Source organism: Vanellus vanellus (genome assembly GCF_965231255.1).
Source record: "Vanellus vanellus genome assembly, chromosome: 15".
NCBI classification, from domain to species: domain Eukaryota; kingdom Metazoa; phylum Chordata; class Aves; order Charadriiformes; family Charadriidae; genus Vanellus; species Vanellus vanellus.
Window position 1 is genome coordinate 8,401,784 of NC_138920.1, and position 23,787 is coordinate 8,425,570.

General features: G+C 36.1%; 1 protein-coding gene across 1 annotated transcript; it reads left to right on the top strand.

Moving 5' to 3' along the window:
* Window positions 1-307: 307 nt before the first annotated feature.
* NCOA3 (nuclear receptor coactivator 3) lies at window positions 308-23,591 on the top strand (the record flags this gene model as incomplete). Its single annotated transcript, XM_082491238.1, has 22 exons — window positions 308-405; window positions 2,052-2,224; window positions 3,936-4,036; window positions 5,042-5,216; window positions 5,777-5,965; window positions 6,220-6,353; window positions 6,856-6,895; window positions 7,144-7,284; window positions 8,491-8,638; window positions 9,555-9,943; window positions 10,197-11,077; window positions 12,693-12,828; window positions 13,668-13,856; window positions 14,399-14,638; window positions 16,085-16,211; window positions 17,375-17,546; window positions 18,335-18,631; window positions 19,771-19,875; window positions 20,353-20,578; window positions 20,786-20,960; window positions 21,529-21,670; window positions 22,696-23,591. The coding sequence occupies 22 exons, from the start codon at window positions 308-310 to the stop codon at window positions 22,705-22,707; spliced, it is 4,290 nt and encodes a 1,429-aa protein (XP_082347364.1). The 3' UTR covers window positions 22,708-23,591.
* Between the last annotated feature and the right edge of the window lie 196 nt (window positions 23,592-23,787).

Below are 23,787 nucleotides of genomic sequence, written 5' to 3' on the forward strand. Positions count from 1 at the left end.
CCCAGTACTATAGTGCAAAATTTTAAGCATCTCTGAATCAAGTTAAATGCATTCTTTAGATTTATTTTTGTTTACATTGAAATAAAACTTTGTAAACCTTTGCTTTGGCAAGATACAAAACGGATTTTAAAAAAATGGCAACCAAATATTATTTTTTAATAATGGTATATAGATTTCCAGTAAAAATAATGACTTATAAATCTTATAAAAAATAAATAACTTATCTGGATAAGTTCTCTGCATTTTAAATTATTATTTTGAGATGTTCATTCACAGTTCTTTCTTTATTGCTTTTAGTTGCCAATGCATGGTCAAGATGAGTGGATTAGGAGAAAACTCCTTGGATAGCTTGACCAATGAGTCAAGGAAGCGCAAGCCATTGCCCTGTGATACACCAGGTGCAAGGTAGGTTTATATAGACTTCTCTCTGGTTTTGTGTTAGGAGTTTTTAAAAATATTTTTCAAGTTTTCATTGCAATTTAGAGTAAGTTCTAACTAATCATTTTGTTGAGTTGAGAAATTCTCTAGGCCAGCTTCTGTTGTGAAGACACAGAACTTTACTGTTATGTGTAGATATGCGAAAGCTGACGAATTGTGTTCCATAGTTAGACTCTTGCACAAATCTTAATAGAGTGAATATGTAAGGAATCACTGTTTGAAGCTGTGATTGCAAGGCAAAAGAAGAAAAACAACCTGTTTCACAGAAATTTCAAAGGCAGCATCTTATATCTGGTAATTGATTTGGCAGGCGTCATTTCAGGTGGTTATGGTCAGCACAGATACTGCAATAGGTTGAGCATTTTTTTTGGCTTCTGTTTCTCCAAACTTGTTCTTTGCAAGCTCATCTTGAATTTTGACATTCCATGCTGTCTTCCTGCCCCTCACTCAACTCTGTCAGAAATTGTTATCTGAGGGAATTGATTTTCTGTCCCCTCCAACTTCATTGCTTTCCACCACATGTTAAGAGTTCTGTGTTATCCTTTCATGTTTTTGTTCCCGCAGAGTATTAGCCTTTATTAAGTGTGTCTTCAGTTTCAGCAAAATACCAGGCATCGTGTGTGCTCATATTTATTCCTCTTATATACGTCCCCACTATCCCATGCTAATTACCTCCATCATGCAACAGGTTGTGTATGAGATCCTCAGATTGTCCCACTGTATCCCATATCTCTTTGTGAGTATCCTCCATTCCAATTTCTCTTTCCTTTTCTCCAGCGTCTGTCCATTCAGGAATTCTGTTTTTCAGTTTGTCACCCTTCATTAGCTTTCTTTATCTTTCACGCCCCTGCTTTGTCATGTATTTGTTCTCTCCAATATTGGTCCATGCATACTTTTCTAACTTTCACTTGGTTTCTTGTCAAAGAATATTCATTCTTTTGATTCGCTCAGTGTGCCCATTCTTGCCCTTTCCCTTTCTCCCGAGTCCTTCTTTTCCTACTCTTGGCATACTCTGTGTATGACACTGTTCTCTCTGTTGATTTAGGCTGTAGACAGTGTCTTTACTCAGCACATTAATCTATGTAGGAAAAGGAATTTCAGAGAGAATCTTTGTTCCAGCAACCTACCTTCTGTTGTCATCTTGTTACAAGCAAAGCAAAGAGATTTCATAGAATGTTAAAGTTATATTTCATCTAATAAATTATAAAGTTATATTTCATCTAATAAATTATAAACAAGTCTAAGTAACTTTTAAGGTTAAAATATACTTTCTGTACGAGTGTTACAGTTTTATAATAGGCAATTGCTACTTTCATTAAATTTAACGATAGAGTAATCACAGGAGGATTTTTTTGGATGAGTAACTTTCTCATATCCTCTTAAGATAAATTTGTACTTAACATTCTTAAAAAAACCAAACAAACTACCCCAAACCAAACAACAATGTAACAAAACACACCAACGCCCCTTCAGATTTATGTTTGCTGGAAGAATAACTACTACCTACGTTTAATAGGTAGATGTTACATGAAGTACATTAAAATTCACGGAGTGAGCCCAGCTTTTGTATATGATGGTATGTACATATATGAAATGATGTTTTTGGTTCCTAGTCTGACCTGCAGTGGTGAGAAGCGTCGTCGTGAGCAGGAAAGCAAATACATTGAAGAACTGGCTGAACTGATATCTGCTAATCTGAGTGACATTGACAATTTCAATGTCAAACCAGACAAATGTGCTATTTTAAAAGAAACTGTGAGACAGATTCGACAGATAAAAGAGCAAGGTACAGTTCTCTGCTAAGCCAAAATAAATAATTTCATTTTCTTGTGATTCCTTTTCCAAAGCAGTAGTTACTTGGGAATTTGAGTAGTGTTTTTCACAATAGCATGTCACTGAGGAACTCTTCAGACTTTGACTGACTTGAACCAAACCTTTAATACGCCTTAACTAATTTTCTGTTTAAAAGTAAGCAACTATTTACCATCGCTTTCTTTATTGGGAATCGGGACTTTAAAATTTTGTATGGCCTTTCTTATCAGTTTCCTGAAAACACTGGGAAAGCTTGAGACAGTCCACAGAGAAACTAAAACCAGATAATATCGTACCATCAGCTGGTACAGTGTACCAAATGGTATGAAGAATACATGCTGTTGTCTTTCACTTCAAGGGACTTCACACTTAAAGGGACTTTAATGCTTTGAAATTAATTTCTTAAAAAATACCTAGTTTCTTGTGGGGCACATTTCCATTCATATATATTAATTTTTATTGCTATTTTTCCTATTAATGTTTCTATGGACTTTGCTTTCTTTTCTTGTGCTGTTTAAGACATGCTTCCAATATATTTAAAATGCATTTAGCTTGAGATCAAATAATTAAATAGTGCAGTTGACTGTACTCAGGATATAGTTAAGTCAACAAAGGAGAAAATAACAATTCATCAAGTTTTGGTATTTTTTGTCAGCGAGTGTAAACCCAAGTGGTATAGTAACAGATTTTTTTTTTAACAGACAAGTATATGCAAAAGCTGTTTTTTGAAATATATGGTGAGGGGTATATATATAAATTTTTTTTTTAAACCCCTCCCTCCTTCCCCCCACCCACCCCCAAATGACCGTAGCCTGCCAAGTGTTCCTATTTCCTTGGGCAGTAAAGTATTAAAAAAATCAAACGAGCTACGGTGTGTATTTTACCTGTCTTGGTAAATTGCTACATCTTTTGAAAACATGTTAAAAAAAGGTGTAAGAAAAAATTCATCTTAACGTCTGTTTTTAAGGTTTTTCTAGTGTAATCTAGTGTATTCTAATGTAATAATTCTGTTTCTTTATAGAGGTGATTATGTGATAATCTTCCCATAGGATATTGTACTCTTGTGGTCTGCTTAGCCAGCCAGCAAGTTCTACAGAACAAAATTTACGATTTGTTTTCTGTAATTCTGCTGCCTGGTGTGGATTCCTATTCCTTCTTCCCCTGCAATCAATTTATTTAGGATATTTTGATTCTTAAAACATTATTTTTATTATATGCATACATATGTGTATACATACAAACATACGCACACCTATATTAGCGTGAGTGAAAGCCTTTTTGTAGAACAATGGTGATGGCATCTGAAAACGGTGATCAATGTTGATGAGATGATCAAAGTAAAACCAGAAGGAAGAGATATGTATAACAAGTGTGTTTAATGGCCATTGAAAGATGCAGCAGGGATTCATCAGACAGATGATCCCAAAAGCAGCAGCAGCAATATTGATCACAAAGCAAGTTGGTCCAACTTTAACTGTCACATCAATTTATGTAAGCAACGAGTTTGGCGTTATGTAGCTGTGATATTTTTTCTGGTCTTAAGCCACTAACAATATTTGAGGCTTCCTCTCTTATTCGTGCTTTTTTGTGTCTATTTACACATTTCCAAGAATCTGGCTTGTAATATTAAAATGTGGTCTTCGTGTGAAGTGTTGCTTTACTGAAATGTATCTTTTGGGTTTCAGGAAAAGCAGTTTCTAATGATGATGATGTTCAGAAAGCTGATGTATCTTCTACGGGTCAAGGGGTTATTGATAAGGATTCATTGGGGCCTCTTTTACTACAGGCAAGTGTAAATCCCTATGGAAACCAGTACTTAAGGCAGGTGAAAATATTACAATAAGGCCTGCAATCCTACAGTAATAAAGAGCATGCAAGAACTATACAGAACAATGTTTGAAAGGGACAGAAATAAAAAATATCATGTTTTCTTAATTTTGCGAAAATTCTCTGTAGAAGGATAAAGAAGAATAGCATTTGGCTTTTTCTCATGTTCTTGTGCTTTACTTTCTCCAGCAGTTACTACTAAAGCAGTGCTTAGTAACATGAGGGATATTTTGCTTTTTTTAGAGGAGAGGCATTAAAATAAATGGATGAGGTTTTGCACAGACTACAGGTTTGTGATGTGTATTGAGGTTTGTGTTTCTAAATTCTGAAGCATTTTAAAGAAATGTTGCCACCAAGTAAAATAAGCTAAGAATAATTGTAAAAAAAGGTGCATAGCAGATACCTTTTCTTTATACCTAAAAAACCAATCCCATATTTACAAGTCCGTTAAAAAGCACTTTTGAAACTTAACTGGTTTACGTAGATATTGATTTTTTTTTTTTTTTTTTTTTTTTTTTTGTCTTTCAGTTAAGAAAATACAGTATTTTAAGACATGAATAGACCCTCTTCTCTTATCTTGTCACTTGCTGGTGGAAATGGCTCCATGTTCACATCTTATTACTTGTTTCTACTGAATCTCTTTTTATTTCAATTTGCCAGCTATTGAAATAATGTTACAAATTCATTATCTTGTGTTCAGATAAAGCAAGAATAAAACCAGAAGGCTGGTTATCACTGTGAAAGAGCTCAATGGAATAACAAATGAGCAGATTAATTTTTAATATTGAAATCATTCCTTACCAGACACAATCTTCCTCAGAGAAAAAAAAACTTCAGCTCTGCCCTTGATGCATGTAATGCGTGTATTGTAACTTGACATGTATCACCCACGTAGTTTTTAACTAAATTATGTTCAGAATTAGGCAGCATGTCTTATACGATATTTTGTCATGTTAATGTTTAGGCATTGGACGGTTTCCTGTTTGTTGTAAATCGAGATGGGAACATAGTGTTTGTGTCAGAAAATGTCACACAGTATCTGCAATATAAACAAGAAGATTTGGTTAATACAAGTGTCTATGGTATATTGCATGAAGAGGACCGGAAGGACTTCCTTAAAAACTTACCTAAATCTTCAGGTAATAAAAGCTGACTTACTACACTGTTACTAGGCTATCTGCAAATGATCAGAGGGAAAAAAAACAACAACAGCTTGTAATAGATAACCTTTCAAAACAAATTACTTATGCAAAGAATATTTGACCATACAAGTATATTAATCTTGAAAAATATTACTGTGTTCTTACTAAAGCACACTACCAGAAATAAACATGCTGGAAATTCACACTGTGCGTTAGCCTTTGCGATTTGTTTACCTGTAACTTAAAGCAAGGATACTAAAGGAACAGGTTGCCTAAAGCCACTAGACTAGCTGAGGGAGCTTATTTCTTTAAATATGTGAATGACTTTTCAGCTCTCCTTCAAATAACTGAAAGTGTCATGTAAGGGAAAGAGGTTTTATTATTTGCTTCTCAATACTACTGTACCCAAGGTATTAAACTGATGGTATATTGAGAAAGCATCTTAATATATTCTTTAATCTCTATAATCTTGGAACAAGGTATCTAAACTAAGAAAAACCTGTTATAAATTGATTTCATCTCAAAATCTTTATAAATTCTTACTGTGTTCTTTTAAGTTAATGGAGTTGCTTGGACCAATGAGACACCTAGGCAGAAGAGTCACACATTCAATTGCCGGATGATGGTGAAAACCTCTCATGATCTTTTGGACGATGTAGGCAGCCACCAGGATACACGTCAAAGATATGAAACAATGCAGTGCTTTGCTTTATCTCAGCCAAGAGCTATGATGGAAGAGGGGGAAGGTAGGAAATTTTGTGGAATTACTGTGCACAGAAGAAATCTCCGAGTAAAGCTTTTTGGTATTTGGTATGTGTTACGAAATCTGTAGCTTCTGCAATCCTTTTTTAAGTAAGTAGGAACAGAATGCAAAAACTTAAATTCTCATTGTTTATACTTCCTTTTTAACAATGAACGACGCTTCAGCTTTTTTATTAGATGCTTTAATAGAATAAAGCAGGAGAGAAATTAAAGAAGAAACATTATTTTTTAAATACAGATTTGCAGTCCTGTATGATTTGTGTGGCACGTCGTATCACAACTGCAGAAAGGGTATTTCCAACAAATCCAGAAAGCTTTATTACAAGACATGATCTTTCAGGTGAGAAACATATCCACGATGAAGGTATGAAGGTATCTTTTTTGTCCGTGTGCTCTTGTTTTAAATAAATCAAATATGTAAATAAATTGTGTATCTGTAGTGACTAGCAGAATTCATACTGAGAATTCCCAGCTGGTTTTTGCAATATACCTCTGTTGACAGTGGGGTACAATAACAACTGTGGGCCGCATTTTCTGTCTCTATGCTAGTATGCTATTGTTTGGCAGCTAGGTATAAAGCATTACTTGTGTTTTAATTTGGCAACATTTCAAGTGGTTGTCATTGTGCTTTCCTTTACACATAAGAAATATTTTATATCATAACTGAAGCTAGAACACTTGTATTTTTCTACAGTACGTGAGCTAATGTTTACAGTACGTGAGCTAATTTAATGTTTAATGTTTTATGCTCTTTAAATACTTGTATAATCTAGATGGGGCTTTTTCAGATGCCAGCTAGTGTTTATGATGTTCATTTGTGGATGTATCTTTGAAAAGTTTACTGTGTATACATCCTTTGGGTACCTGTAACCAGAGGCTGAAGTTACTGTTTGCTAAAGCTCTGGCATTAACCTGTGGGTGCTTAACTTCCTCTTATTCAGTTATCTAAATCCCTTTGAATATTGATGTTTTAACAAGCAGCATCATATTCTCACATAGCCAATAATTCATAAATACAACTTCTGCATACTAAAAATTTCGTGTTTGGCTGATGAACAAGTAAAATGGTGATATTGAAACCTTCTAAAACGTACTATATTTATACAAAAGGATTGGCATAGTCATAAAGAGTTTAACTTGTGTATTTTCTTTCCTGTTACAGGCAAACTTGTCAACATTGATACAAACTCATTACGGTCTTCCATGAGACCTGGCTTTGAAGATATAATTCGGCGGTGTATTCAGAGGTTCTTATGCCATAATGATGGACAGTCATGGTCAAACAAACGCCACTATCATGAAGGTAAAAATCTGTTTGCAGTCTTGGTTGTACTGCTTCTCCTAGTGGCTGCATTTTTTTCTGAAACACAAAAATGCTAAATTCTGCCTGTGTTCATTTTTTTCATATTTTTCATTAGTGTTAATAGCTGTGACTCATATTACAAGCTGAAGGAGGATGACCTCTTGAGAAACAGGAATCCTATGGAAGTTATTTGTTTTTTCTAATGTGTCTCTTTTGACAATTTCCATGGAAAATATCAGATACATGATCTGGGAGCCTGAAGTAATCTGTTTTTCCACAGATGGATATAGCAGTGTCAATGACAGCTATATTTCTGTAATCCTTAAGTATCATTAGCTTGTTACCTTTGTTTAACATTAGTTTGACTTTCTTTTTATTTTAATTCATCCTTTCTTTTGTTAAAGGATAGCTTACTAAAAGTGGTAACGGTTGTGTTGATGCCTTTTTCTTATTCAAGACACAAGGGTTTGAAATATTTTGCAGTGTTCCAGTGTTATGTATTTTGTAATGCTAATTTGATAACCATGATACATAAAGTGGAGTACAGCCATTGTCTTCAGTAAGATGACATTTTCTAACTTTTCTAAACTCTAGTCTTTTTGATGGATGCATGCAGAGGAGTTACTAAATAAAGAGAAACTCATACTGGCAGAAACTGGAGTTTCCATTCCATTGGAATTTCTTTGACTTAACCGATTAAATGAATCCTAAAATAACAAGAAATTTGGAGCTCAGATTAAAACCACAGGTTTCCACAATTTTTTTTGAAATAAAACTTCTAACTTAAAAATACTTCATCTGAAGGCTTCCAAGTTTCATTTCTGTTCCATATTAAGTACCTATATTTTTTAGTGCACTTAATATTTTAGTGTTGATTAGTCCTTCTCCCCAAGGAGAAGCCATGGAAACCTATTAACTGAGACTTGGAAGTCTGTTAACAAATGTAGAACTTTGCCATCTGTGCATGGTGAGCCCAAAATACTGCAGCATCAAAATAATCTTGTTTGCCTTTATCTTCCCTCTACTTAATTTAGGAGAAAATGTAGAATACTTCCTTTTTCTGAATTTCTATCTTGGGTGCGTCTTTTTTTTTTTTTTTTTTTAATTTTCAGCAAATAATGGATATTGTATTAAAAATCTGTAGAGTGCATATTAATAATTCTTGGTTTTTTAAATATGAACTATATTTGTGTATCTCCTTTGCAGCTTATACACAAGGTCATGCTGAAACACCATTGTACCGGTTTTCTTTAGCGGATGGTACTATAGTGACAGCACAAACAAAGAGTAAATTATTTCGAAATCCTGTAACTAATGACCGCCATGGATTTGTCTCTACCCACTTTCTTCAAAGGTGAAATCAGTGGTATCTGTTTGTCATTTAAATGTCATAGCTTTTAAAAATATATCTGACCTTGAAGATACCTGGGAAAAAAAAGTATACAAAGATATTTTATCTGATTAAAACTCAAAGGGGGAATAACTTGGGAAGCAGAGTTGCATAGCATACAAATAAGTGTGTTAACCTAACACTGACACTCCCAACTTAAATGTGTGGCAGAAAGACAGTCCCAGTCAGAAGAGAGGTTTTTCCTCAGTACCTGCATGGAGCCTGTATTATGTATTCATTATTCTTTTGGGTTAACATTTATAATGATGAAACACCGAAAATAGAAATGCTCAGTTACATGCTTTATCTTATTCTTTTTAATTGCAGACCAATTAAAAAGACAACAAAACCCCCTCAGATGCATCATTGATGACTCAATGTTAAATGTACCTTAAATAGCACTTCCTGTGACCTGTTCTTGTTGATTGCAAGAATAATTGAAATGCCACTCTGGAGGGAATGTGTCTGCTTCTGGCATTATAGTGCCTCCAGATGCTGAAAAATGTAGCTGAGATTGTTCCAGGGCATTGTTAGTGTGCACAGTAGAATGGTGTCATGCATTGACTCAGGAAGGGAGTAAAAGAAGGAAGATGTTTAAACTGATAAATCTGACTAATGGCTGTTGATGAAAGCCTTTTGAAGGGGTGATACGGTATGTACTCGTAACTCCAATCACCTGAAGGACCAAGCACTTGTTTAATGAATAAATGAGAGGCATGGCTTAGTTCTGCTTTTGTGGAAGCTTGAATTCTCACTGCTCTTTTTGAAAAAATATTTGGCAAATTATTTAATAATGTTATTCTGTCTTTGTAGCACTTGATTCCAAAAAAGGTTTTAACTTGCTTTCTTGGGGTTTCTGTGGATGTTCTTGAACTTACAGAGAACAAAATGGATATCGGCCAAGCCCTAATTCAGTTGGGCAGAACATCAGAACACCTGTGGCTGGAAACACAAATTCTGTTGGTGGTCTTATGAACATGTCACCTGGTCAAGGCATGCCAATGCAGAACAGGAACTATGGTACAGGAGACCCCAATGCAGTGGGTCAGCTCAGCAGCACGCGCTATGGAGGCCCTGGCAATATGGGGCCAGTGAACTCTGGACCTGGAATGCAGTCCTCTGCTTATCAGAACAACAGTTATGGGTTAAATATAAGTAGCCCACCACATGGTAGTCCTGGTTTAACTTCCAACCAACAGAATCTAATGATATCTCCTAGGAATCGAGGGAGTCCAAAAATGAGTTCACACCAGTTTTCTCCAGTTACAGGTATTTTATTTTTGCTATAAGCTCTTTTTTTTAAAGCTATCTTTTTCTCACTTTTATCTGAATTCCATCTTTCATCCATTTTAGCATTTCTCTATGACCTTATATGTGTTACTTAAATGTAGTATATCTAATTTCATGGTAAAAACTTTTTTAAAATAATTAACGCAATGTGCAGTCATACGTAATCCAAAGGAAAAATAGATACAGACAGTACTGTATTCTAATAAGTTTGATCTCTGTCATGTGATGACAGGTATGCACTCTCCAATGGGATCTGCCAGCAACACCAGCAACAGCACTTTCTCTAGCAGTTCTCTTAGTGCTCTTCAAGCCATTAGCGAGGGTGTTGGAACTTCCCTTTTATCAACACTTTCTTCACCGGGTCCTAAGCTGGATAATTCCCCAAACATGAGCATAGCTCAGCAAAGTAAAACGAGTACCCAGGACTCCAAAAGCCCTTCTGGTTTGTATTGTGAACAAAACCAAGTGGAAAGTTCCATCTGCCAGTCAAACAGCAGGGATCTCCTCAGTGAAAAAGATAGTAAAGAGGGAAATGTGGAAGCATCTGAAAGTCAGAGAGGACCATCTGAAAGCAAAGGGCATAAAAAACTGCTTCAGCTTCTCACGTGCTCCTCAGATGAAAGAGGACATTCTACAGCGTCAAACTCGCCTCTGGACTCAAATTGTAAAGAATCTTCTACCAACGTTACCAGTCCTTCAGGAGTTTCCTCGTCAACATCTGGAGGGGTATCTTCGTCTTCAAACATGCATGGGTCACTCCTGCAAGAGAAACACAGGATTTTACATAAATTGTTGCAGAATGGTAATTCTCCTGCAGAGGTAGCCAAGATCACAGCTGAAGCTACCGGTAAAGACACGTATCATGATGCTAGTAATACAGCCCCCTGTGGAGAAGGCACTGTCAAACAGGAACAACTGAGCCCAAAGAAGAAGGAAAACAATGCTTTACTAAGATATCTGTTAGATAAGGATGATGTTAAAGACCCGCTTTCCAAAGAGTTGAAGCCTAAAGTTGAAAGTGTGGATAATAAAATGGGACAATGCAGTAGTTCTACAATTCCTACTTCTAGTCAAGAAAAAGAGATGAAAATAAAAATGGAACCAGCAGAGGAGGTACAGTATAACATGAAATGATGGTAGTGGACAAACCAATATTTTCTTATTACAGTGAATGGCTAAATATAGAACGTTTTTTTTAATATGCGTGTGTAAATATTTCTTAGAAAGTTCTGTGCAAATGGTATGAAACTCTACACAGGTTTTATTGTAACTGAAAAAGCACGAAGAGACTGCAGGATATGTATATAACTAAATGTGCTGTGCCGAAGTCCTGGACTAATGTTATCTATCTTTAAGTTATGGTACGATTTAAGGTAGTGTATACTTACAAATTATTCCTTAAAATCAGATCTTTAACATAGCACATGTTTATGTGTATGGCTTATTAGGAAATGGAGCTGTAATTGCCTCTGTCTTTAGTTGGCAATACAATAGCAAAAGGTAAAACAATTTCATTTTCAAAATATAAACAATACACAAAAATGTGTAATACTTAAAATAGTTATAGATTGGGTTTAGTTCATTCATTGGTTTTAGCGCTCTTTTTTTCTTTTCCTTAAATGAGGGAAAATGTTGTTCCAATACATATATATTTACCGTTCAAATAAATACATGTGTATTTATTTGTTTCAATGTTTCTAGAGTTGAAATTCCAAGAAATGTCATGATACAGGAAACTATATCACCATGGAAGAGCTCTCCTGAAAGCAGCAGTACACTTGTTAGGGACAACTGTTTTTAAAATTATAAAGTGTAGATAATAATATTTCTGTTGTATTTAGTTCCGAAGTCACATTTGGAACTGATTCAAAGTAAATAACACTGGTCAGTATGGCAGAGTTTACTGAAAACACGTTGATATCTTAGAACTTGGATTTCCCAAGTCAGTAATAATTATGTAAATATTAAAAGTAAATATTAATTTAATTATTGATTAAATTAAAACCAAATATTAAAATTTTTTTTAGTAAACATTACTGCACATTTTTTATATTAGCTAATGGCTGGCTTATAACATTTTTTTGAGTACCACTTACGGAAAAGTCACTAACAACTGCATAACAGTATCCAATGCGCAGTTTCAGTACTTGCTCCTGAGATCCAATTAACATATTCAGAGAAGCTTGTTTTGTGAAGGTATGAATCCTATATATATGCCATTCTTTCTGTTAAAACTGCATCTGATTTAAACACAAATTTTTAAAGAAGGTTAGGGCTTCAGTTGACCAGAAAAATCTGTGGGTAATTTTCATATGTTGTTCTGTTTACCAGTGATCAAATTAGGCTTTTTGTGTATGACAAATGCATATTTTTTGTTTATCACCGAATGGCACACATTCTTGACATTGTTTGCTCTCATTAATGTTTTTATATTTGTAATTTGTGACAACTGGAAGGTTTATATTCAAAGGTGCTTTTTGTTTTATTTATGTGTACCTCCAGTTTCTCCTAATTCTCAAAATTAGTCAAGGAAAATAAAATAAAAAAAATATGTAGCTAAATGGTATCTGAAGTTTGTTGAAAATTGAGAGATAGCCCAAGGTACTGTCAGTGACCAAAACATTTGTGTCTCAGTTATATCTTTTAAGATTAGCAAGGAGCTAAATAAAAGCTGAAGGATAGGCATACGATAGTAAATAACCTTGGTATTTTACTGTGTCTTTTTCAGATGAGTGGAGACTTGGATAATTTGGATGCAATTCTAGGTGATCTGACTAGTTCAGAGTTTTACAATAATGCTATGTCTGCAAACGGAAATAACCTTGGAACAAAGCAAGCATTATTTCAAGGAAATGCCCTATTGGGTAAGGAATTTCATCTAATATCATTTCGGTTTTAAAATTAGGGTGGTGTTCTTACCTGATGTAAGCATAATGCATCCTCAGATCCTTAGAGATTACTTTCTTGATCTCCTGTATGTTCAAGGACCAATGTAATGCAAAATGGCTAATTATGCTTTCATAGGCTATTATGTAAACTGTTAGCTGTCTTGACAACACTCCTCTATGATATACGCAATGAATAACATTAACATTATCTTCGGTTCCTTCTTTTGTGGTTTCTTCTGGGTTTGTCTAACAGCTTTCTCAGAGACAAGACATCAGAAAAAATGTTTTGTGAGTTGTAAATTAAAATTGAGAATTTTTGTTGCTTACAGATGACTAGGGAAATAATATGGGGTTGGAGGCAACCCAGTGATTTCTGGGGTAATTAGTCCATGTAGCACACCGTGCTCAGGAACACACTGCATCTGGATTCAGCCTGTTCAGAACCATTTGACTTGTTTCTGTCTCCATGTCAGAGTTATCCCAAGGCTGGGCAGTCACGCACAGATATCAAAGAGACTGCGATACTCGTGTGTTTCAAAATGTGAAAAACATGGTTCGTTGCAGAACATAAATTAAAATGAACCTTTTTAAGTCTAGGGCCAAAGGCAACTGCATTTGGCTTTTTCTGTAAAAAGTCCTAACTGTGTACTCAAAATGTGATTCGTGTAGTGAGAACATAAGCAAAATAACTATTCTGGGCCTGTTTTAGGTCAAATATACGTGCCCATAAATAGATACGGCTTCTTTATTTAAGTCATTAATGGTACTTTCTATTTAAAACATACAGTTGTATGCATCTTTTAATTGTTTAGCAGGTATGAGGAGTCCCCAGTCTGTGCCGACTACCCGCCCACCTTTCACCAGAGCCATGTCTTTAGACAGCCCTGTGGGCTCAAGTGCTCCAGTGAGGAACGTCAATGCATTCTCCACATTACAAAAGCAAAACTTGATGGGTGGAAGTCCGAGAATGATTGAAAACCAGGAAAATTTTGGAGCAAATCTGGGTTTGTTGATTGTGTTCAAATAGATCTCATTGTAAAGGAAAAAGTTTTATGTAAAAAATGTTGCAAGATTATAATGTGAGTTTTGGTTAGAAGAAACCTTAATGTAAAAGAGTATTAATTTTACCATCAGCATATAAACAATTTTTAATTATTCTCCCTAGCTAAAATTATAAGAACATAACTGTTTACCATCTGTGTATTATTAGCAGTACTTTACTTTTGATTAATAGTTAAATTATTTTTTACTATTTTGAGTTTTGAATTTAACATGTTTTTGATATATAGAAGCAAGAACAGGCCACAGTGGCAGTCAGTGATTAATATTTAAAAATATATTTAGATTAATGTAGTTGTTTGATGATTTAGAACTTGACTTGGTAAGCTTTAGGTGCTTTTGTAGGAGTTCAGTGAATTGCTCTGTCATTGGCAGGTGTCCTTGTTGGTAAAACAAAACAAAAAACCTGCATAAAAATAATTCTAAAACCTAAATATGTAATGTATTCTAGATTAAAAGTTACTGTATTTTCTGCTCTTCATTATAGCGAGTGCTCCCAACAGGAACGTAGTGATGAATCAGCATCAGTCAGGAGACTGGGGTTTGCCAAACTCAAAGGTGAACAGGTTGGAACCGACGAGTTCTGCTTCCATGCTGAGGCCAGGACCCGAGTTTAGCGCGTCCCTTCCCAGACCTGCGGTGGGTGGCTCTATGTCTGGGCTGCCTGTTCGTTCTAACAGCATACCTGGTACAAGACCAATGCTACAACCGCAAATGATTCACATGAGTAAGTTCTTCACTTTTTATTGTCCTACTTAGCACAATACCACCAGTTTCCTCGTCAGCATTCATCACCAAAATCTTTTGGGTTTTGGTAGAATGCCAGCTTTTCATCCAAAGGCTTTTGGAGGTAAAGACTGTTATTTTCACTGACTGGGACATTTGATGACTTTTTTGTGTTCTTTTTGTTTTCTTCTGGTGATATCTGCGTGTTTCATACACAGATAATTCATGCAGAGTCTCCGTTATTTGGGGGGATAATTTCTGTGTATTTCTTTAGTGCAGTACTTCTCTGCTAAATTCTAGGAACTAAATGCCATCTATGATTATATTTGAAGATAGCAGCATTGTGATTAAATTAATTAATTGTACTTGATATAGAAGTGTTTTTGCTGTTAACTTCTTGGTAATCAGGGTTTTTTAAAGCCTTTTCTTAAGTATTTCAAAATTCTTCTCACATGGAGTATCCAAATTTAATATAAAACCACATTGCAAATACAGGTTCTCTATTTATGTTTGCATGGGAGAAAATAAACTGCATGTCTAAAATATGAAGAGAGTCGTAACGCCTGTGGGTTGTTTTTTTTTTTTTTTCCTGTCCTGTATCTCTAACAAAGATTTAGCCTAGAGCTGAAATTGTCCTGTCTAATGTGCCAATGCTGGCATGCCCCAAATGGGCCAAAATAGACAGTGGCATTCCCTTTTTCCTTTTTTATCATGGAAGGCTACCAGGGCTGTTACCAGTTCCCTTAGACAGACTTACTGTTTGAATGTTGACCTGTGAACGTAAGGCTAAATCAGGAAGAAATTTGTGCAGTCTTGACCAAGTCAGAATTCCTCAGCTTAGCTTCCTAGAAATCATTATTGCTAGGTGATTCCTACAAATATTGGGAAATAATGGGATGACACAAACTCTCCTATGTAGTGCTGTATGTCTGAATAGGCAGAAGGAAGGCCATACTCCCAAAGAGTAAAATGTCAGTATGTACCTTCTGTTTCTTTTATTTTTCACCTATTTTGGAGTTTAAAATGGCAAATGTTGTTGATGTCACTATGACAATGTGTATTTGCTAGTACCCAGAAAACCCTTTGGTCAGAAAAGTCTTTTTTTTTTTTTTTTTTTTTTTTTTTAATGTAAAGTTGCTGTATCTGTCAAGTTCCTAGTTTAGGGACTTAATGATTTGTTTAGGGGCTTAATGATTTGAAATAGCAATTCTGCTCTAACAGGGTAGCAGCTTTAGATCACTGTCATATTTAAATCAGTGGTCTGTTACATTTCTGAAATTACCTTGACTGTGAGTTTATGTATGTGTACACTTTAAAACATGCTAATGGAAAGCTCGTGAAGCTGCTTAACAATTTCTGTGATCATCCACAACGCTTTATGTGAACTCGGGGAGAACAAGATGACACCTTTTGTTTTTAAAAAAGACACGAATGTTTTACTTTGCAGGGCCAAATGAAATGAACATTGGCATGGGGGGGAATCCGTATGGACAGCCAGGACCAGCTAACCAACCAGGATCGTGGCCTGACAACATGCTGTCCATGGAGCAAGCATCGCGGGGTTCGCAAAACAGGTAGAACTGGGGAAGGTTTTAAGATAAATTTAAATAAAGTTGTTCACTGTTTGTCAGAACAATTTAAGACCTGGAAAAAAACTAACACGGCATATAAAGTGGGGATAACAGCTTGGAGCCAGAATCTCTTTCCATTTCTGCTGATGATTTGACACTGTATGTTTTTTAACCCAGCTCCACAAAAGGCATTGCTAACAAAATCAATCAGTCCTTGAGTTGGGAGGCACAGAGAAAAGAGGTGGTAAAATCTGAAATAATGTCTCTGTGGTACATGCAGAAACTGGGAGAAAATAGAATTTATGTGTGTTCAAGGATACATGGCAGTTGACTGGACATTTGAGGACCTAAATTTGGGACTTAAATTCTTGTCTTACTTCAGTCTTCTGGGTGACTATAGTATTTAATCATCTCCAAGTCCAAATATTATATAAAAATTATATAGGCCTTTATAGTTGTTATGGTTTGAGGAACCCGCAACAATTTATTCTTGTTTAGACATTTATTCACTCACCCAATGACCCCTCCCAACACAGCAAGGGGAATTGGGGAAAAGACAAGGAAACCCAAGGGTTGAAATATAAACAGATTTAATAGAATAAGACTAAATAATTAACGTTAATACTAAAGAACCAATATTGATGCTGATACCAGTATAAAATATACAAGGATTATACTTAGCCCAGTCTATCAGTAGAAGATGTGCACTCCCAGCAGGGGACAGCAAATGTGGGACGCTGTGAGCGTTGCAGCTTCAGGGGAAAGGGAAGGGCTCAGGGCTCCGGCACTGGGGCAAGAAGTTCTCAGGATCACAGCCATCAAGGGAGAGAGAACTCCTCAGCGAACGTTCTAATTTATATTGAGTGTGACGTTCATGGTATGAAGTAATCCTGTTGGCCAGTGTGGGTCAAGTGCCCGGGTCGCTGCCCCTCATTCCTGCACCTGCCGAGCTCAAAAACACTGAGACCTTGAAACCTGTGTACCAGAGCTGGCCGTGAAGTAAATACTTTCACAAATTCAGACACTAGAGTCATCTAAAAGTGCAGTTTTCCCAAGCATTAAAAGAGACCTTACTGAAAAGTAGAAATACTGAAAGAGAAATTAATCCTGTGTTGCTCAAACCAGGACAACAGTCCATAATGGTTGTAATGTTTTTATATTTATAGACAATTAGTTAGAAACTCTTTGGATGACCTCTTATGTCCGGCACCAAATATGGAAGGCCAGAATGACGAAAGAGCACTTTTGGATCAGCTGCACACGTTACTGAGTAATACGGATGTCACAGGTCTGGAAGAAATTGACAGAGCATTAGGAATTCCTGATCTTGTAAACCAAGTAAGTAAACAAAGAGTTTGGCCATTTATTTTCGAAAAAACGGTATTATTTTGTTGCTTGAAAAAAAAACTGAAGAGGGCTTCCTCACTCACTCTGTCTCCTCACTTCCTTGTCTTCATTTTCCTAAGTCTCCCTTTGGAAGCATCTACATTGAGCAGTGGTTTTCATTGGAGAAGCTCAGTCTTGATTAAATTTCTTGTGCATTACAAAAACATAAAATGGCATCTTCTTATCTAAGTTTATTGTAATATGTCTTGGTATATAGGAGGGGTTTTTTGAGTGTAAATCATTATAATTCTACAAGCGAAGAATTGTGTTGGGTTTCTTTAGTAAACTATTGTCAAGTGCTTGTGTTGTGAAATATTTGACTGGCAGTGACGTGTTAATGCGTCTCCTCCAGTTCCGTCTCCTCCAGTTCCAATTTGAATTTGCATGGCTAGCAAATAGGAAAAAGAAATTCTATGAATAATGTGGAACTTGCTAAAAACCACACAATCACACTGTCATTTGTACAAATTTCAGTTTAAAAGTTTGGAAAGGCTTGAATAGTGATACTGGTCCGCCTGTGTAAGCAGTGTGCATCAGACCTGATTTTAAAAAATTATAATTATGAATAAAACTTTTGCTATTTCATTTGTCTGGAGACGAAACTAATAGTAATCTGTCTATGCTATATTCTATCCAAGAAGCTACTGGTAGTTGCATGCTGTGTTGTCAGCTTTGTTTCTTTTTCAATTCCTTCTTAAAGTAATATACTGCTAGTGAAAACACTTTTGTATCTGTTGAAGGGACAAGCTTTGGAACCCAAACAAGATTCATTTCAAGGTCAGGAATCTTCAGTTATGATTGACCAGAAGCCTCCGTTATACGGTCAGCCTTATCAAGGCCAAGGGGCAGCAATGCCAGGAAGTTTTAGTAACATTCAGGGACAACAACCAGCCTTTAATTCAGTGATGAATCAGATGAGCCAACAGAGCAATTTTCCACTTCAAAGTATGCATCCTAGAGCAAACGTGATGAGACCTCGAACCAATACACCAAAGCAGCTCCGCATGCAGCTCCAGCAGAGACTTCAGGGGCAGCAGGTAATCTTTTGCTCCAGCGTTTACACTTTCTTCTTGTTTCACAATGGAATGAGGTGCTCACTGAACTGTGTTGCTTCAAGAATATGAAAATTGACATTACAGCAGATGATTGAAAGGACAGATCTTTCATTTTGACAGTGCTTTTCACACTCAGTGCCTAATGGCTGTAGGAGAGAAAGAACCTTTATTGGGACAAGTGTTTCTCCTTCCTCAGCCTCCTTAGCTACAGATTGGATTGGTTCCTGCAGCACACAACATTATTGCTACTTAAAACAGTACTCTTGTACAACGTAGCTCTGGACGATCTCTTTATGCATGTTAAGATTTAGTATTTTTTCTGAATCTCACTGACAGCATTAAACGGGCAGCTACATTTCTCCTGTAAATCAAATGTTACTTCTTTTTCACTGTGTTTTCTAACTAACCGTTTGGGCTTATTGAAATACAGGTTTGCTTTCCCATTTATTAATTTGATGTCATTTTAGGCATTTACTTAGGATGAAGTGTGAGAGAGTAGATACGGTCACATAGATCTTAACCCTGGGTTGAAAGCACCGCTTAAAAAAATTGTCCTGTGATTTCATCATTGAATCCCCTGTGTGAAAGTGCAGTCCTCATATCAAATACAGTGTACAAATAAAACTCAGAAAACAGAGATAGTGCTGTGTGACATGGAATGGCAGAGTTTAATCCTTAGGAAATACTGTGTTCTCTCTGTTGTTCTGTGACACTAATTCAATCTGTATGGCTTTGGGTTTTGTGAGGGAGAGGGAAGGACACAGAATTTTATGATTTTAAGCAAACTAGTGGTTATACCCTTCTGCCCAAAACATTATTTGGAACAAATAGATAGTCTGCTATGTATTTATTGTTTAAAAGTGCTAATTACGAGGGAAGGGGGAAAAAAAAAAAAAAAAGCCAGATAGTTCTGCACTGTTTGGAGGGTTTTTCTTTTTGTGTATGTTTGGGCTGCTTAACCAAATAGTTTGGTGCTCCAGATAGATCAAATAAGGCAAAAATCAACCACTGCACTTTAGGATTCACGAGGTTTGTAAGTAATGTTTTTTGGAGCAGTTGCCACTACTTTGTTCAGATACTGGTATTTTCAAGCTAATAGTGCTAAAATGTCTTCTTCCAAGTTTATGAATCAGACTCGTCAAGCACTTGAAATGAAAATGGAAAATGCAGTCAGTGGTAATACCTCAGTGATGAGACCAGTGATGCAGCCACAGGTGGGATCACAGGTAAGTAATTGTTACGCTAGCCGTCTGAAACAGTAATTTTTAGACTCATCTTTTTTACATGTTTATCTAGAATTTTGATCTTCCTTCATGGTTCCACAGCATTCCTTTTTGTTTTGTGTTTTTCCCATGTACAATTAAAAAAAGGTATGGTTTTTTAACCTCTGTTATTCATGAGATTTCAGAGGGATTTGTTCGTTAGGTCATGCTATCAATACAGTGTGCCAGTAGTCTTTTCCATGTAGGATGTGGTAGATAATCTACTTTATCATGTTTAGCATTGATGACAACTTAATGAAAATCTTTGTCTGGTATTTTGATGATTTTTGTACTGGCTATGGGTGGTCTTAACTTTCTGTTCTGGTAACAGATATGCTGGGTCTTAGAGTTAGAAAGAGTGTAGATGGTTTGATTGACTCTGACATGATTTCATTTGTAAAAGTGTTTTCTAATATGATTTTTCTCTTCTTTGGGGGATAGCAGCAAGGTTTTCTTAATGCTCAAATGGTGGCTCAACGTAACAGGGAGCTAATAAGTCATCATTTTAGACAACAGAGGATGGCAATGATGATGCAGCAGCAACAGCAGCCTCAGGCCTTCAGTCCACCACCAAACGTGACTGCCTCGGGAAGCATGGACAGTGCTTTGACAGGCCCTCCAATGGCTCAAGTTGCTCCGCAGCAATTCCCCTATCCACCTAATTACGGTACTAGTACTAACTTTTTTTTTTGTCTTTCTAGTTTTTATTTATTTATTATTAACCCAAACTACCTAAATACCAATCATTCTGAAAAATGGAAAATACTTCTGCAAAAAAAGGATGACTTTTTCCCTTCCTGTCACTGAAAGAAGGTAAAATAAAAGTACCGGGTGCTGATAACTGAAGTATATTGTCTGTCCTTTGTCTTTTAAGGAATAAGCCAACAACCTGATCCTGCATTTACCAGAGTATCAAGCCCTCCCAACCCAATGATGTCATCAAGAATTGGACCCTCCCAGAATCCTATGATGCAGCATCCTCAGACAGCAGCAATGTACCAGTCCCCTGAGATGAAGGGCTGGCCATCGGGAAGCATGGCCAGGAGCAGGTGAACCTCTCAGTTATAACCCATAGGTCAAAAATTGACTTTCGTTTTGTCAAAAGTAGAAGCTATGATGTTAAATAGCTTTTAGTAGGAAAAGGATTTAGAAGAGGGGAAAATAATTATGTCTCTAGTGTCTGCATTGTCCTCGATCCTGCTCTGGTTTAGGAAATAGACCGATTAAATGTATCTTATGCCTAGATCCATTTATTCATATTGGACTTCTGTAATCTTTGTAACTGGAAGCAATATTCAGTCTTTGAATACTCAAAAAATAACTTGGGGGGAAATACAAAAGTTCAGAATAGTACTACAGTGGACCATACAGCCCTAACAGAAGCCTCCAAAAAGGTTACAATGGGAAACACATACACATACTTCTGTGTGTACCTAAAAATTCAAAATGCCTTTCAGGAGGGAAATTTCTGTTTCTACGTTAAACAGATATTAGGAAGAAAGAAGTAAATGTAAAAATAGTTTTATCTTTCATGTGTTGACAGCTGGTACAGGGAAGGCAATGTATCAATATGTAAACTTCTTGGAAGGTAATTTTATTTGTCCTTTTGTGTTTCAGTTCTTTCCCCCAGCAGCAGTTCAGCCATCAGGGTAACCCAGCAGCGTACAGTATGATGCACATGAATGGCAGCAGTGGCCATATTGGACAGATGAATATTAATACCATGCCTATGTCAGGGATGCCAATGGGTCCAGACCAGGTAAAAGTCCTACATAAAAATTGATGAAAAGATCTGTTGACTCTCTTCCTATTGAGTACAGTTTGCGTCAAGCCATTCCTCTGGCACAATCCTGTTCTCAGTTATCCTGTTTATATTTACATCTGTGGACCTGCCATTTGTATGTCCCAAGAGATACCTTATTTTTGTTGATATTTAAATCGAATCCATGATGAATGCAAGCTGTGTGCTGTGATTAGCTGTTGACTTTGAAGTACCATAGGTAGGATCAAGGCTTAAACTGCACAAAGGATGCTTAAATACTTCTGAGCCTAGCGAAACCCCAGAGAGCAAAACACGGAGATTGTGAAAAGCATCCTTCAGCAGATGTAAAAGATTATATATAATAGCTCTTGTGAGTCAGACCGAGAATGCTGGTAGTGCAGTATCCTCCTTCTGGCAGAAGCTGATGATGATACTTAGCCTTGTAATACCTTACAAGAGCTTGTGTATGCACAGCAGGAACTATGGAAAACCTAGGTCCCTTATTTCAAGCAAAAGATGAGCTAATAACAGGCATTGCAAAGAAGGCTGGAATACTACATATACTTTTGCTCTAATCTTTCCACAAAATACCAAGGGATGAGCAATGTAATATTAAGATAAGCTAAATTTATTCAAGTAAGAAGTACCTCATGAAATTTTGTCTGAGGTACCTAAGGAGGCAGCCAAAATAACCTGAGGACTTCTGGGGGATAAGTAAGGTATTGGAAGACTTTGATATAACAAGTACATTTCATAAAGAGAGGAAAATGAAGGTGAAATGTCAGACTTTCCAAACCCACATGTCATGCAATGAAGGTACCCAAATAACCTGTTTAGGAAATTCTAGGACAGCAGTTCTTTCTTTTCTACAAAATGATCTTCTAAACGAAATTGATCACTAAATCACTATTCTTCTGATTAGAAGTTGACTGTCAGTACTTTTCTCTGCAAAATACAGTGTTGACCAGTTTTTTCAGCAAAGGTATTTTTTTTCTCTGATTATTTCTTCTTTTCTTTAACAGAAATACTGCTGACACCTAGAACCGTATCTTCAAACAAGAATGCGCTGTATTAATGATGCACTAGTACTATAAAGGAAAGCTACGCATTCTTCACAGCAACTAGTACAGGCCTTATGGAAATAAGTGATTTTTTTTCCTGTTACTCACCTAAGTTACTTCGTTCAGAGGGAAAAAAAACCCAACAACCAACAAAAAAACATTTTAGTAGAAGCAGTCTCTGTATTACTGTATATTGTGGTGTACAAAAAAGGTCATAAATATTTCTGGCGCTCTGCCTCTAGAAATGTGAATTTGGCAATGGCATTTTGGTAGATATGATGGGTAGACTCCGGGTGTACCTTATCTATTTACTGTAGCTACCCAAAGCCCCTTAACTACAGGCAGACAAAAGTGCCTGGAGAAGTCACGGTGATAAGAATTTTCTGATTTCTCTAGTAAGAATATCTGACAGAGAATGTAGTTCCTAGCCTTGACTATTTTATATTAATTCCTGAATATAAATGCTGCTTTTAATCTCTTAGCCCCAAGAGTCAGGATTTCCCAAGCAGAGTAACAGTGCAAAATGAATTGGCACATACTAGTCCAAAATCCTGTCTATTGAAGCCAAGGGGTAAAAAGAGAGGATAATAAATTTAAATTATTTAAACACAATTGTGACTAATATTTACATATTGACGTGCCGCTGAGTGCACTTTATAAAAGACTATATAATGGATTAATGCAATATCTTTGATAAGGACTTAATATGAAGGTAGGGTGTACTCGTGTTCCTTCTCAAACACAATCTCTTAAGAATTGTTTGAAAAGACTGCATAATGTAATGTTTTCTGTGTATGGAAATTAGAGCAATAATCTTTCCTCTTTTTTGAAAATAACTTCAGAAAACTCAAGGCAAGGCACTGCAGTCTGAATCAGAATTTTTGCAGTCTTTTTGTGAATTTTGTAAATATGATCTTTAAGATAATGTATTATATATATGACTTTTGTAGGTCACTAACTCATTTTTGCAGAGTTTGTGAAGCTAAATATTTAACAAAATTGATTTCTGTAAACTCAGTGTAGTTGAGGTCCAAATAGATGATTTTTTTTTTT